The 13,888-nt window shown below is 41.1% G+C and overlaps 1 protein-coding gene across 3 annotated transcripts; it reads right to left on the bottom strand.

The window, feature by feature from the left end:
• Positions 1–3,551: 3,551 nt before the first annotated feature.
• Positions 3,552–13,888, bottom strand: LOC143031622 (uncharacterized). 3 transcript variants are annotated; one of them, XM_076195716.1, is made up of 3 exons: positions 13,575–13,888; positions 13,256–13,308; positions 3,552–6,939 (listed from the first exon to the last, which is right to left on the bottom strand). In XM_076195716.1, the coding sequence occupies exon 3, from the start codon at positions 6,301–6,303 to the stop codon at positions 3,928–3,930; it is 2,376 nt and encodes a 791-aa protein (XP_076051831.1). In that variant the 5' UTR covers positions 6,304–6,939; positions 13,256–13,308; positions 13,575–13,888; the 3' UTR covers positions 3,552–3,927. The 3 variants fall into 3 exon arrangements, with proteins under 3 accessions (XP_076051831.1, XP_076051832.1, XP_076051833.1); XM_076195717.1 differs by lacking the exon at positions 13,256–13,308; XM_076195718.1 differs by lacking the exon at positions 13,256–13,308 and having other exon boundaries at positions 13,714–13,735.

Here is a 13,888-nt window from a genome sequence, read left to right as displayed (position 1 = left end):
AATATGCTATAACATTTGTTGATGATTATTCTGGTACCTTTATGGTCTATTCATTGAAAGACAAGAGAGATGCATTATCAGCCACAGAAAGGTATTTGGCTGATACTGCTCCTTTGGGCTCAATCAAACATATGAGAACTGACAATGGTGGTGAGTATATATCCAAATAGTTTAGGTCTTTGATGGTGAAACACTAGATAAAGCAGGAGTGAGCACACAGCCCCTTATTCCCCACGTCAAAATGGCACAGCAGAATATTCATGGAGAACTCTGTGTGAAATGGCAAGATGTTTGTTACTGGAGGCTAATTTACCCAATATGGTGTGGCCATATGCATTGAGAGCCTCTGCATACATAAGGAACTGGTGTTATAATTCAAGGATAGGGAAGACACCTGTAGAAGCAATGTCTAGGAGAAAACCTAACTTAAGTAACATGCACATATTTGGCACAATATGCTATGCATACATTCAGAATTGTAAGTTGTAAAAAGGGGGTATTTGTGGTGTATGATGGGCAGAGCCCTGCTTATCTTGTGTATTTTCCTGACCAAGAGGAAGTAAGGAGAGTAAGATGTGTAAGATTTATGGATAAACATGTAGTAGAACTACCAAAGTCTATGAAAGTGATAGTGATGATGAAGTGACATGTCATCCCACATCACAAGTTCATCAGCCAGCAGTGAAGGACTCTGAACAGACAAGGAATGAGAGCAAAACTAACGAGCCAAACATTGAAAGGAAAAATCCTCCAAGAGTGAGGAACCCACCTAGGTATCTAAACGACTATGTCGTAGAGAAAGATGATGATGATTATGATTTAGCAGGGTACACCATCTATTATTGTCATAAGGTATGCGAGGTCCCAGGGACTTATTTAGAGGCTATGCAGTCCCCAGAGTCACACTTATGGCAAAAAGCAATGGAAGAGGAAATTGATGCCCTAACAGAAAATGACACTTTTGACCTGGTAATATTACCTGAAGGTAAATCAGTTGTAGGGGGCAAGTGGGTTTTTAATGTGAAAAATGACCCAGATAACGGTGACAGATACAAAGCCAGGTTCAAGATATAGACTATCATGAAACATTTTCACCAACAGCCAGGCTTACTTCACTGAGAATGTTATTGCAATTAGCTGTACAAAGTGATTATTTAGTCCATCAGATGGATGTCAGCACTGCATATCTAAATGCAGATACTGACTGTGAGGTCTACCTTGAGCAACCAGAAGGATTTGTAAAAACTGATGAATATGGCAATAAGCTACTTTGTAAACTAAGGAAGTCTCTGTATGGCTTAAAACAGAGTGGCAGAAATTGGTACAATTTATTACATGGCAGTCTAACTGAGGAGGGATTTGTACAATCGCAAGCAGACCATTGTGCATATCAGAGGACAGATGAAAGAAACATCTACTGTATGGATTCTGTTTTGGGTTGATGATATAGTCATAGCTGCTAGTGATAATAAGGTGCTAAATTCTGTCAAGATGAGTATGAATAAGAGATTCAAAATGAAAGACTTGGGCAAACTGTCATGGTTCCTTGGCATTGACTTTGTATTTAACAACCGTTGTATAATGATGAATCAGAAGAGGTATTGTGAGAAAGTTCTAGAACGATTCAACATGTCAGACTGCAAACCGAAGTGTATCCCATGTGATCCTGGTATCTGTAAAACAATAGACTGTGAATCCTGCGTACTAGATAATCCTAAGCTCTATAGGAGAATAGTGGGTGGGTAGTCTAATTTATATCATGACTGCAACCAGACCTGACTTATTATGTTTTATGGTTACCAATTTATCACAGTACATGTCAAACCCAACTATAAATCATCTTGGTTTAGCTAAACATGTTTTAAGGTATGTTAAAGGAACACTTGACTATGGGTTGAAATTTGGTCAATCAGAAGCAGGATTGAAATTGACAGGTTACTGTGATTCTGACTGGGGATCTGCTGAGGACCACCGTAGTATTACTGGTTATTGTTTCAAAATGAGTACTCATGGTCCACTTACATCCTGGAAGTGCAAGAAACAGAGAGTAGTTACTCTTTCCACTTGTGAGGCAAAATATGTAGATCAGTCATGCTGTACAGGAATGTAATGTTTAGCTCAGCTCTATGCAGATGTTACAGGATATCAGAGACACTATAATCCTGTTTGTAGATAACCAGGGTGCAATAGCCTTAGCTAAAAACCCAGTGTATCATCAAAGATCGAAGCATATAGACATCAGATATCATTTTATCAGAGGTCAGATCGAAAATGGATCTGTCAAACTAGTGTATGTACCCTCAGATGAAAATGTTGCAGATATGTTTACTAAACCTCTCTCCAAGGGTACTTTGTGTAAGTTTAGCACAATCAGAGGGTGACTTCAGTTTAAGGGGGGGTGTTAAGGAAGACAAACTTTCATCGCATATATCCGTGTTCAGTTATAAAAGAAGTGTATTCATATTTTGTTTATGTAATTTACAATTTTCATTATTATAATGCAGAAAATATTATGTACATTTTGAATGTATAACTGTATGCATCATAGACTTCAGTTTTTTGTTAATACCCAAAAATGCTGTGTGTGGCACTGTCATTTGAAGGAAAGTAAAAACATCACCCAGCAGCAGGCTGTGTTCATCAACACCTTTATTAAAGCCTGTATTAACCCATCAGGATGACTTCAGCTGCAACACTACTTTTAGTAATAAATCCAAATTCTTTGCCACATTTATGGTTGTATGTAGTCTTCTTTTCAGCCTCTCTTTATGGGTCTAACATAACACCACTTAAATACAGCAAGAAATAAAGTCAACCCTTTTGGCAGATTGACAGTCTTTGAGACTCAGAGTCAGAGTCAAACAGCGGGCGGCTCCCACAAATGGGTAAGAGAGCAGAGAGCGCTGACCCCTGAGACGGGCTAGAGCGATGCTGACAATCAAGCAGCGGCGGGTGGCTCCTCCCTTAAGATGAAGGGGAGAGTTGGTCCCTAATTGGGGCAGAGCGTTACTGACAGAAATGGGCGATACCTGCGGCGGAAACTGGTCCTGTGCGGTGAACAATGTGGACGAGTATAGACTTATATGTCTCTTTTCCTCCGAGCACAAATCTAAAAACAGAGAATTGCGCGACTTGCGAAATGTGTCAAGTGTACACCACTGTAAAAAGCAGAAAGTACATTGTTTAGATCTGTCTAAAAGGTTATTCCACTTGCCAACATCAATGAAGTCTTGCATGTGCTGGACCGGTCAGCAGTTGGGGCTAGGAGCAACATCTAATCTCTGCTGAGCCTGAGTTGTTATTGTTACTACTATTATTGTTATTACTATCATTATCATATCATTATTGTTATCATTATAATTATCTATACACAAGAGGACTCCATCATAAAATAATGATAATAAACTAGCCTGCTAAGTGATAAGTCAAACATGTCTATATATACATATCTTTATTTGTGAAACATACATATCAACAATTATAAACAAAACTATTTTCCAGCGTAAAAAGAAGGCAAGCATATAAAATGCACAATCACCGTGCTCGGTCATTCAATTAAACAGCAAACCCATCTATAACCTCCATGAGGTACCTCTTCCATGAACTTGATTACAACAAAGACACCAATTAGGTATTCTCGCTAGCATGCTACTTGGTTCAAGTAGAGACGAATTCGGTTACGATCTTTTGTTTTTTAAGTTTCTAAATCTCAAAATGCTTTTGTGTCAGAGTAACAAGCTAAATGACGAACAAAGAAGTTAAGCCTATACAGTACTATACGAATGTTTGACACATTGTTGAGGTGTTCTTACGGAAATCTAGAATATTGTAACCGAAATATTTTCTAGTTAGATGAAATAGCAAAACCACCATCTTTAAGGATTACCTCGCTTCCTTCCAGTATGGGTCAACGTGCGACAAATAAGGTTAATTTCTACTGTGGCTACCCATATGTTGTTTGAGATTATCCTTTCGTGAGAAAGCTGCATCACAAAGGTCACACTTGAAAGGCTCTTCTCCAGTGTGGGTCATCATGTGAGATTTGAGATTACTCGTTCCTGAGAAAGCTGCATCGCAAAGGTCACATTGGAAAGGTTTCTCTCCTGTGTGGGTCATCACGTGACGTTTGAGAGCACTCTTTCCTGAGAAAGCTGTATCGCAAAGGTCACACTTGAAGGGCTTCTCTCCAGAGTGGGTCACTATGTGTCGTTTGAGAGTACCCATCCGTGAGAAAGCTTTATCACAAAGGTCACACTTGAAGGGCTTCTCTCCAGAGTGGGTCATGATGTGATATTTGAGGTTCTTCTTTTGTGAGAAAGCTGCATCGCAAAGGTCACATTTGAAAGGCTTCTCTCCAGTGTGGGTCATCATGTGACGTTGGAGATCAGTCTTCCCTGAGAAAGCCGTATCGCACAGGTCACACTTGAAAGGCTTTTCTCCAGTGTGGGTCATCATGTGACGTTTGAGAGCACTCTTTCCTGAGAAAGCTGCATCGCAAAGGTCACATTGGAAAGGTTTTTCTCCAGTGTGGGTCATCACATGATATTTGAGAGCAGCCTTTGTTGGGTGAGCTGCATCACAAAGGTCACACTTGAAGGGCTTCTCTCCAGTGTGAGTCATCACGTGACATTTGAGAGCACTTTTTGTTGAAAGAGCTGCATCACAAAGGTCACACTTGAAGGGCTTTTCTCCAGTGTGGGTCATTATGTGAGATTTGAGGGTACCCTTTCGTGAGAAAGCTGCATTGCACTGGTCACACTTGAAAGGTTTCTCTCCTGTGTGGGTCATCACGTGAAGCTTAAGAGAACTCTTAACTGAGAAAGCTGCATGGCAAAGGTCACACTTGAAGGGCTTCTCTCCAGAGTGGGTCACTATGTGTTGTTTGAGACTATTCTTTAGTGAGAAAGCTTTATCACAAAGGTCACACTTGAAAGGCTTCTCTCCCGTGTGGGTCATGATGTGATATTTGAGATCACCCTTTTGTGAGAAAGCTTTATCACAAAGGTCACACTTGAAGGGCTTCTCTCCAGAGTGGGTCACTACGTGTCGTTTGAGATCACCCTTTTGTGAGAAAGCTTTATCACAAAGGTCACACTTGAAAGGCTTCTCTCCCGTGTGGGTCATGATGTGAGATTTGAGACTACTCGTTCCCAAGAAAGCTGCATCGCAAATGTCACACTTGAAAGGCTTTTCTCCAGTGTGGTTCATCATGTGATATTTGAGGTTACTCTTTTGTGAGAAAGCTGCATCGCACAGGTCACACTTGAAAGGCTTCTCTCCAGTGTGGGTCATCATGTGAGATTTGAGAACACCCTTTCTTGAGAAAGCTGCATCGCACAGGTCACATTGGAAAGCTTTCTCTCCTGTGTGGGTCATCACGTGAGCCTTAAGAGCTCTCTTAAGTGAGAAAGCTGCATCGCAAAGGTCACACTTGAAGGGCTTCTCTCCAGAGTGGGTCACTACGTGTTGTTTGAGATGACCCTTTTGTGAGAAAGCTTTGTCACAAAGGTCACACTTGAAAGGCTTCTCTCCAGTGTGGGTCATCATGTGAGATTTGAGACTACTCGTTCCTGAGAAAGCTGCATCGCACAGGTCACACTTGAAAGGCTTTTCTCCAGTGTGGGTCATCATGTGAGATTTGAGATTACTCGTTCCTGAGAAAGCTGCGTCGCAAAGGTCACATTGGAAAGGTTTCTCTCCTGTGTGGGTCATCACGTGACGTTTGAGAGCACTCTTTCCTGAGAAAGCTGTATCGCAAAGGTCACACTTGAAGGGCTTCTCTCCAGAGTGGGTCACTATGTGTCGTTTGAGAGTACCCATCCGTGAGAAAGCTGTATCGCAAAGGTCACACTTGAAGGGCTTCTCTCCAGAGTGGGTCACTATGTGTCGTTTGAGAGTACCCATCCGTGAGAAAGCTTTATCACAAAGGTCACACTTGAAGGGCTTCTCTCCAGAGTGGGTCATGATGTGATATTTGAGGTTCTTCTTTTGTGAGAAAGCTGCATCGCACAGGTCACACTTGAAGGGCTTCTCTCCAGTGTGGGTCATCATGTGAGATTTGAGATCACCCTTTTGTGAGAAAGCTTTGTCACAAAGGTCACACTTGAAGGGCTTCTCTCCAGAGTGGGTCACTACGTGTCGTTTGAGATGACCCATCTGTGAGAAAGCTTTATCACAAAGGTCACACTTGAAGGGCTTCTCTCCAGAGTGGGTCACAACGTGTCTTTTGAGATTACTCATACGTGAGAAAGCTTTATCACAAAGGTCACACTTGAAAGGGTTCTCCCCTGTGTGGGACATCATGTGGTATCTGAGAGAACGTTTTGTGGAAAAAGCTGCATCGCACAGGTCACACTTGAAAGGCTTCTCTCCTGGGTGGGCCCTGATGTGACATTTGAGATCACCCTTCTTTTGTGAGAAAGTTGCTTCACAAATGTCACATTAGAAAGGCTTCTCTCCTCTGTCTGTCATGGTGTGATATTTGAAATTACACTTTTTTGAGAAAGCTGCATCACACTGGTCACATTGGACAGGCTATTCTCCATTGTGGGTCATTGTGTGAGATTTGAGACTACATTTTTGTATGAAAGCTGCAATGCAGGGGTCACACTTGAAAGGCTTTTCTCTAGCGTGGGTCATCATGTGTTGTTTGAGATCATACCTTTGTGCGAAAGCTGCATCACACAGGTCACATTTGAAAGTCTTGTATTCTCCAGTGTGGGACGTCACTTGTTATTCAAGAACACTAATTCATGAGAAATCTGCATCAGGCAAGATACTGGAAAAGTTTCTCTCCAGTGTGAATCATATCATGATATTAAAGACAACTCATGAGACAGGTAAGTCACAGACGCCACACAGGATTCTCTTTGTTATATGACAAATTGAAGGAATCTTTGGATACCCTTTTCCAATGAAATGATGATATTTACCCTCGACCTGAAAGAAAAAATATATCATAAGTTTGACATCTAATTTTTTAAGGAACACAAGCATATACAATTACAGCAGGGCATTAACCAAAATACAGTAGGGGAAGGGGACAAACAACTCGTATCATAGAAGAAATTTAAAGGAATAAGAAATAGAAGGTTGAGCAAATAACACTGATGTTGTTGAATAAATACTACAAAGAGATAGAGGACACGAGAAAGGTACTGGTGTATAATGTGTGATACAATAACATAGAAATAAGTAATCTATGTCAAATTTTCATTTAGGATCACTACACAGGCGGCACCGATCCCCAAGAGGAGCTACAACTGCCTTGGGGAGTACCACAATCCTTTTTCTCAACATGCACGCAAACAACACAACATACAATTTATAAAGGATTTGTGGGAAAACCCAATTTCGGCTGTGGCATTCCTTGGGGACAGTCTAGGGAATGACAACAACAACAACAATGAAGGATGTCATAAATAAACATTTGAGATTCATGAGAATCTGCTATTCATTTTTACGGGATTTTTTTTTTTTTTTTTTTTTTTTTTTTAACATTTTGCAGTGAACCCCCCATACCCAAAAAAAAGGGTTGGGGGGGTATTGGCTGCATGTTATTGTGGCAAAGTAGCATGCAGTTGATACTTTAGGGTCTATATGGGCTACCCCTACAGACCAGAGTCACACATCATTCTGTCTGTCTGTGATAGAGGAAAACTCTTTTCATAAGGAAATGATGACACTTTTATACTAGGACTGGCCCTCAGTTATGCTGCCCCCCCACCCTTGTTACTGTCCTGTACAATTTTTCTGAATATCTATTTCCTTTTTTTGCCTACCCTGTGGTGGGGGAATAGAATGCTACCACCAAGTCTTTCCACTTGAGTCGTATAAGGCGACAAAAAATGGGACGGGGGATAGGATTAGGAGTTCTACTACCTGTAGCCCCAAAAGGGGTCATTCCTAAAAAAAGTAAAGGCTTAAAAGGGTCTTGGAGTTTTCCAAACAGTACCCTAAGGTTTGGGTCTTTTAGTGTACATGGAGGTAGTACAGATAAGAGTAAAAGGAAAGAGATAGGCAGTATGTTTGTAAGAAGAGAGATGGGTGTGCTGGCTTTGAGTAAAAGTAAAATGAAAGGGAGGGGTGAGTGTGAGTTTGGGAGTGTACCTGGGAGGTACTCAGGTGTCAAGAGTGGACGAGAGAAGGGGTGGCTATACTAGCAAGTGAAGAGATAAGTAAGCGTGTTGTGGAGTGGAAGGAGGTTTCATCAAGGTTGATGTGGATGAAGGTGAAGCTGGGAAGGGAGATGTAGGTTTTTGTAAGTGCGTATGGGTCTGGTAGTGAGAAGAGCATAGAGGAAAGGGAGGCTTTTTGGGTAGATATAAATGAGTGCATAGAGGGATTAGGGAGAAATGTCAATGTAGTTGTATTGGGAGACCTTAATGCTATGGTAGGAAATGAACCAATAGACAGAGTGATTGGGATGTATGGAGTTCCAGGTAAAAATAATAGTGGAAAATTGATGGTGGAGATTTGTCTTGAGAGTTGATGATAGCAAATACAGTGTTTAGGAAGAAAGTCAAGCATAAGTACACATGGGAGAGGGTGGTGGATGGAAGGGTGGCAGACAGAGCATTAATGGACTATATAGTGGTAACCAGGAGTGTGGTAGAAAGAGTCAAGGATGTACATGTCCTGAGGGGAGAGAGTGGGGGAATATCAGATCATTTTCTGGTGGAAGGTAAATTGAGAGTGGAGAATGGGTGGAGAAAGAGAAAAACGGCAGAATGTAGGGAGGTACTTGGAGTGAACTGCTTAAATGAGGAAGAAAAGAAGAATGAGTATAAGAAGAAGTTGAGAGAGGAATGGGAGGGAGTAAAGGATAGAGTAGAACTAGGAGTGGAGGAGGAATGGGGATGGTTCAAGGAGGGAGTCATAAGGTGTGCAAAGATGGTGTGTGGAACAAGGAGGGCGGGAGGAAATAGAAGGAAGGGTAGTGAGTGGTGGGATGAGGAAGCAAATAAGGGTGTAGAAAAGAAGAAACAGCCATTCATAGATTGGCTACAAATAAGAACGAGGGAATCGTATGAGAGGTACAAAGTAAAGAGAAGGGAAGTTAAGCATAAGATAAAGAAAGCAAAGAGGAGAGATGTGTAATGGGGTAAGAGTATGACAGAAAAATTTTAAAGTAATAAAAAGATGTTTTGGAAGGAAATTAAAAGAGGAAGAGGAGGCGAATCAAGTAGAGAAGAAAAGGTAAAAGGTGCAGATGTAGAGATGATAATGGAAGAGAAGGCAGTGAGAGGAAGGTGGGCAGAGTATTTTAGGGAGTTGCTAAATGTGAAGGATAGGGAGGGAAGGGTAGTTGCAGTGGGAAGCGCTAAGAAAATGAGAGTGATGAGTGAGGAAAATAGGGAAGGATGAAGTGAAAGCAGCTGTTAAGCTGTTAAAAAGATGAGAGCAGGTATGGCACCTGGGTTGGATGGATGACATGCAGAATGCCTGAAGGAGGTACAGTTATGGTGGACTGGCTGGTGAGGTTATTTAATGTTTGTTAAAGAGAGGGTAGAGTGCCAGAGGACTGGAGGAGTACCTGTATAGTTCTGCTTTAAAAGGGAAAGGGGGACAAGTGTGAGTGTAGTAGTTTCAGAGGGGTCAGCTTGTTGAGTGTAGTTGGGAAGGCTTATGGGAGGGTCATGATTGAGAGGATTAGGAGAGGAACAGAGGGATTAATTGGAGAGGAACAGTGTGGGTTTAGGACAGGTAGGGGTTGTGTAGATCAGATTTTTGTGGTAAGACATATACGTAAGAAAACAATAGGAAAAGGTAAGGATTTTTTTGCGCTTTTATAGATCTGGAAAAGTCTTATGACAAGGTAGACAGGAGGGCACTGTGGGAGGTACTGCACATATATGGGATAGGAGGAAAGCTGTTAAGAGCAGTCAAGAGTTTTTATGAGAGTAGTAGAGCTTGTGTTAGGATTAGAAATGGAGAGAGGAAATGGTTTGAGGTAAAGGTGGGACTTTGTCAGGGATGTGTTATGTCGCCCTGGCTGTTCAATCTTTGCATGGATGGGGTGGTGCGAGAGGTGAATACAAGGGTAGTGGGTCAGGAGTTGGAGATGATTAAAGAAAATGGAGAAAAGTGGGAGGTGAGCCATTTGTTGTTTGCTGACGACACTGCGCTTGTGGCAGGATCAGAGGGATTGAGGAAGTTAGTGACAGAGTTTGAGAAGGTATGTGAAAGAAGGAAGCTGAAGATATATGTGGGTAAAAGTAAGGTGATGAGATGTACAAGGGGAGAGTGACAGCAGGCTGGAAGTGAGCATTAAGGGTTAGAGACTGGAAGAAGTGGGTAGTTTTAGATACTTGGGTGCAAATGTGGAAGGAAAGGGAGGAGTGGGGGTGGAGGTAGAATGTAGATTGAGAAGCGAGTAAATGCCTTGGTGGATTGAAAAGTGTAATGAGAAATAGACATCTGGGAATGGATGCTAAGAGGAGGTTATATGAAGGGGTGATTGTGATGACAGCACTGTATGGGGCAGAAACATACAACATATGGGAGGAAGAAAGTTTAAATGTGTTTGAGATGAAATGTCTGAGAAATATGGTAGGGGTTACTAGGCTAGAGTGAGAAATGAGGTGAGGAGGAGAACAGGGGTGGAAAGGGAGCTGGGAGATAGGGTTGATGAAACAGTATTAGGATGGTTTCGACACAGAATGAGTGAAGAAAGATTAGTAAAAAAAAAAAAAGTGTGGAAGGCAGAGGTGGAATGAATGAATATGAAAGGGCGTCCTAGGATGAGATGGATGGATGGGGTGAAAGGAGCATCAGGAAAGAGAGGAATGTCTGTGGAGGAAGGACGGGAGAGGACAGAAGATAGGGGTGAATGGAGAAGGGTTGTGTATAGATGATGCTGTGATGCATGAGGGGGAGTAGTTGGGGGATGTGGGGTGAGGGAGAAAAATTTTGACGCAGCCCTGTCTTCTCCATTTCTGCATGAGGGAATGGAGAGGGGGGTCGCTGAATTTATGAAGGGGCCTTGCTGTGGATGTGCTGTGTCTTGCGACACTGCTTCTAACCCAGGGCAGTGGACAGGATGCAGGGATTACCCATCATCTGGGAGGTGCCAAGATGAGAGGGAGGGTGGAGGGGAGTGGAATATATAGGAAATGGAATGGGTGGGAGTGGTTTCTATGCATTTTTCTTTTTGGCTACCCCCCATGGAAGGGTGAAAAAGCCTTTGGTATGTATGTACCACCAGAAGCTTATAGATAAAAATACAAATTGTTGATTTTTTCATACCTCTGTGTGAGAAGTAAATTACTTGTAATCAATGTATCCTAACCTGTCTCTACCTACGCTTAGGATATGTTGGATTCACCGCTCCCTTCCATCAAATACTAAAACGAGGCGAACAATTGGGATTATTCTTATTCAGTAAAAACATCCAGTACAAATGAGTTCTAAGTAACTTGTATGAATCTGTGTGCCTTGTAGCAGTCTTACGCATAAATCAACAAAATATTTAAGTTTTCAAGTTATGGGGTACTATACTATTTTGAGAACATTTTGATACAAAGTATATTACTTGCTAATATTTTAGAAGTATGATGAAAATATACAAATATATCGAGGCATTAACCAGAGTCCGGCAAGTTTAGAGAACAAACAATTTGCACCAAAGAAGCTTAAAAGACGAAGAAAATGGACGATTGTAAATAAAATATGACAGATTAGAAAAAAAAACAAAACAAAACAGGCTGGTAAAGTGAAAATTAACAGAGAATTAAGAAGTCACTTACTTCTCTCAATCTACGTTCTACCTCCGTTTACCAGTCAAAACATTCCCGGGTCATAACGTCCTCGTATTAATATGTCCTAGGGTCAAAACTCCATTCAATTCCTTCCATTATTACTAGCATTTTTTAACATAATCTAAAACCAATAGTCCTTGTCATTTATACCATAAATTACGACTGAATTTGATCAATCACTCCAACATCGGCCGCGCCAAGGTTGATCAAGGCTCGCTGGGCATAATTTCTACATTGGAATCCCCCCTTCCCCCTCTGCACACACACATACCCGACCTACGTTTATGCTGAATTACGAGTAAGGTAATTTGTTGCGGTATTCGTAGCTGTGGTTGGTCATTTTGCAAAAGCTAAAAACATAAGTTCTCTTTGGTCAAATTACATGAAAATCACACATTTTAAAGAAAATAGTTCAAATAATTAAACTGTATGCAATCTATTACACTAACAACACATTACTAAGAAATTTAATAGAATGTAGTTTGATCCATACCACCAGTGATCATAGATGGCAGGCTGGACGAATTGTAGCTGTGGTAATTAGTGAGTCGGATGGTATTCGTAGCTGTGGTCGGTAATTAGTCAGAAGAAAATCACACATTTTAAAGATAATAGTTCAAATAATTCAACTGTATGCAATCTATTACACTAATAACACAATAGTAAGAAACTTAATAGAATGTAGTTTGATCCATACTAGTGATCATAGATGGTGGGCTGGACAGATCGTAGCTGTAGTTCGGAATTTTGCAGAGGATAAAAACATAACTTCTCTTTGATCATATTACATGGAAATCACACATCATAAAGAAAATATATCAAACAAGGCAACCATATGCTAATTTCTATATAAAATTGTGCATTTGAGCAAAAACCGTCATTGTTTGGGTTTGGTCGGTAATTAGTGAGTCGGACAGTATTTGTAGCTGTGGTCGTTAAGGATAAAAACAGGATTTCTCTTTGATCAAATTATATGGAAATCACACATTTTAAATAATGCAACCGTATATATATAATTGTGCATTTGAGCAAAAATCATCCTTGTTTGGGTTTGGTCAGTAATTCGTGAGACAGCTAATTAGCTATTACATGCCTGATCTCAAACGGTACAGAGTACGTACATGACTTTGTATGTGTACACAACATTGAAGACACTTGGTCATTCATTCATGGTTGTAGTCTCCTTAATTACAGATTAGATATGGTTTATCAATTATTTTCATTGTGAACAGACAAGTACATTGCAGAACGGGGACGTTTTGGTACTTGACCCGGGGACATCTTGGTACTACCACACCGAGAATATTTTGACCCGGGGACGTTTGGACTCCACTCCTTCCTGCCACACTCACACCCCAGTTTGATGATAATAAAATTAGATGATGAAGGATACAATAACAATAATAATAAGAGAGAAATCTTGGTCATATTTTTCCAGAGGTCCCGCCCAACGATCAATGATGTCAGATATCAACATTTGTGTGATCCTTGCTAACCTTTTACTGACTTTTATTTGTCTGGGAACACTTCCCCTTCCCTACACACAGGCCTGAAAATAAAACAAAAAACATGTTTATCATTCTCGAGTGAAAAAAAAAATAATAATAATAATAATGATAATAACAATCTCTACCTATACCTAGGTTAGGTGGTCAATTTATATATGCACACAATGGTACAAGTTGATATATGGCCCATGTGTTCCTAGTGATAAATGTTGTGATATGAACCATGGTGTACTTGATTTCCTTCGCAAGTGCGTAGTTCTCGAGATATTGAATATGAAAGATATGTAACTTGGGTTACCTCGCTTACCAGAACGATCTGAGGGGGACGTGTGGGAAAACGGGGTTTTTGGGTGGGGAGAAGCAATAAATGGGGTAATGGGCGTTTGCAAAAGCACAGATTTATGCAATGTAGAGCCAGGAATATCATAGAAATAGGGAAAAAACACCCCGGTTGGCGGGAGTGTTCCGTGTATTTGGGTTTATACATGGCAGCCATGTTGTGGTTCACAAGCGGCAGCGAAGAATCGCTAGATTTAGCGAAGCGCACTCAAGTCTATAGTTACCTCGGTTAGCAGAACGATCTGAGGGGGACGTGTGGGAGAAGGGGGTTTTTGGGTGGGG

Source organism: Oratosquilla oratoria, chromosome 12, assembly GCF_046742065.1.
Source record: "Oratosquilla oratoria isolate Oo_2021 chromosome 12, ASM4674206v1, whole genome shotgun sequence".
NCBI lineage: Eukaryota > Metazoa > Arthropoda > Malacostraca > Stomatopoda > Squillidae > Oratosquilla > Oratosquilla oratoria.
The sequence above is the reverse complement of the archived record's forward strand: the minus strand, read 5'-3'. Positions and strand labels throughout refer to the sequence as shown.

Excerpts from the sequence above, each read along its gene's own strand:
- LOC143031622 (XM_076195716.1), bottom strand. The coding sequence starts at position 6,303 with ATGATGTCCCACACAGGGGAGAACCCTTTCAAGTGTGACCTTTGTGAT.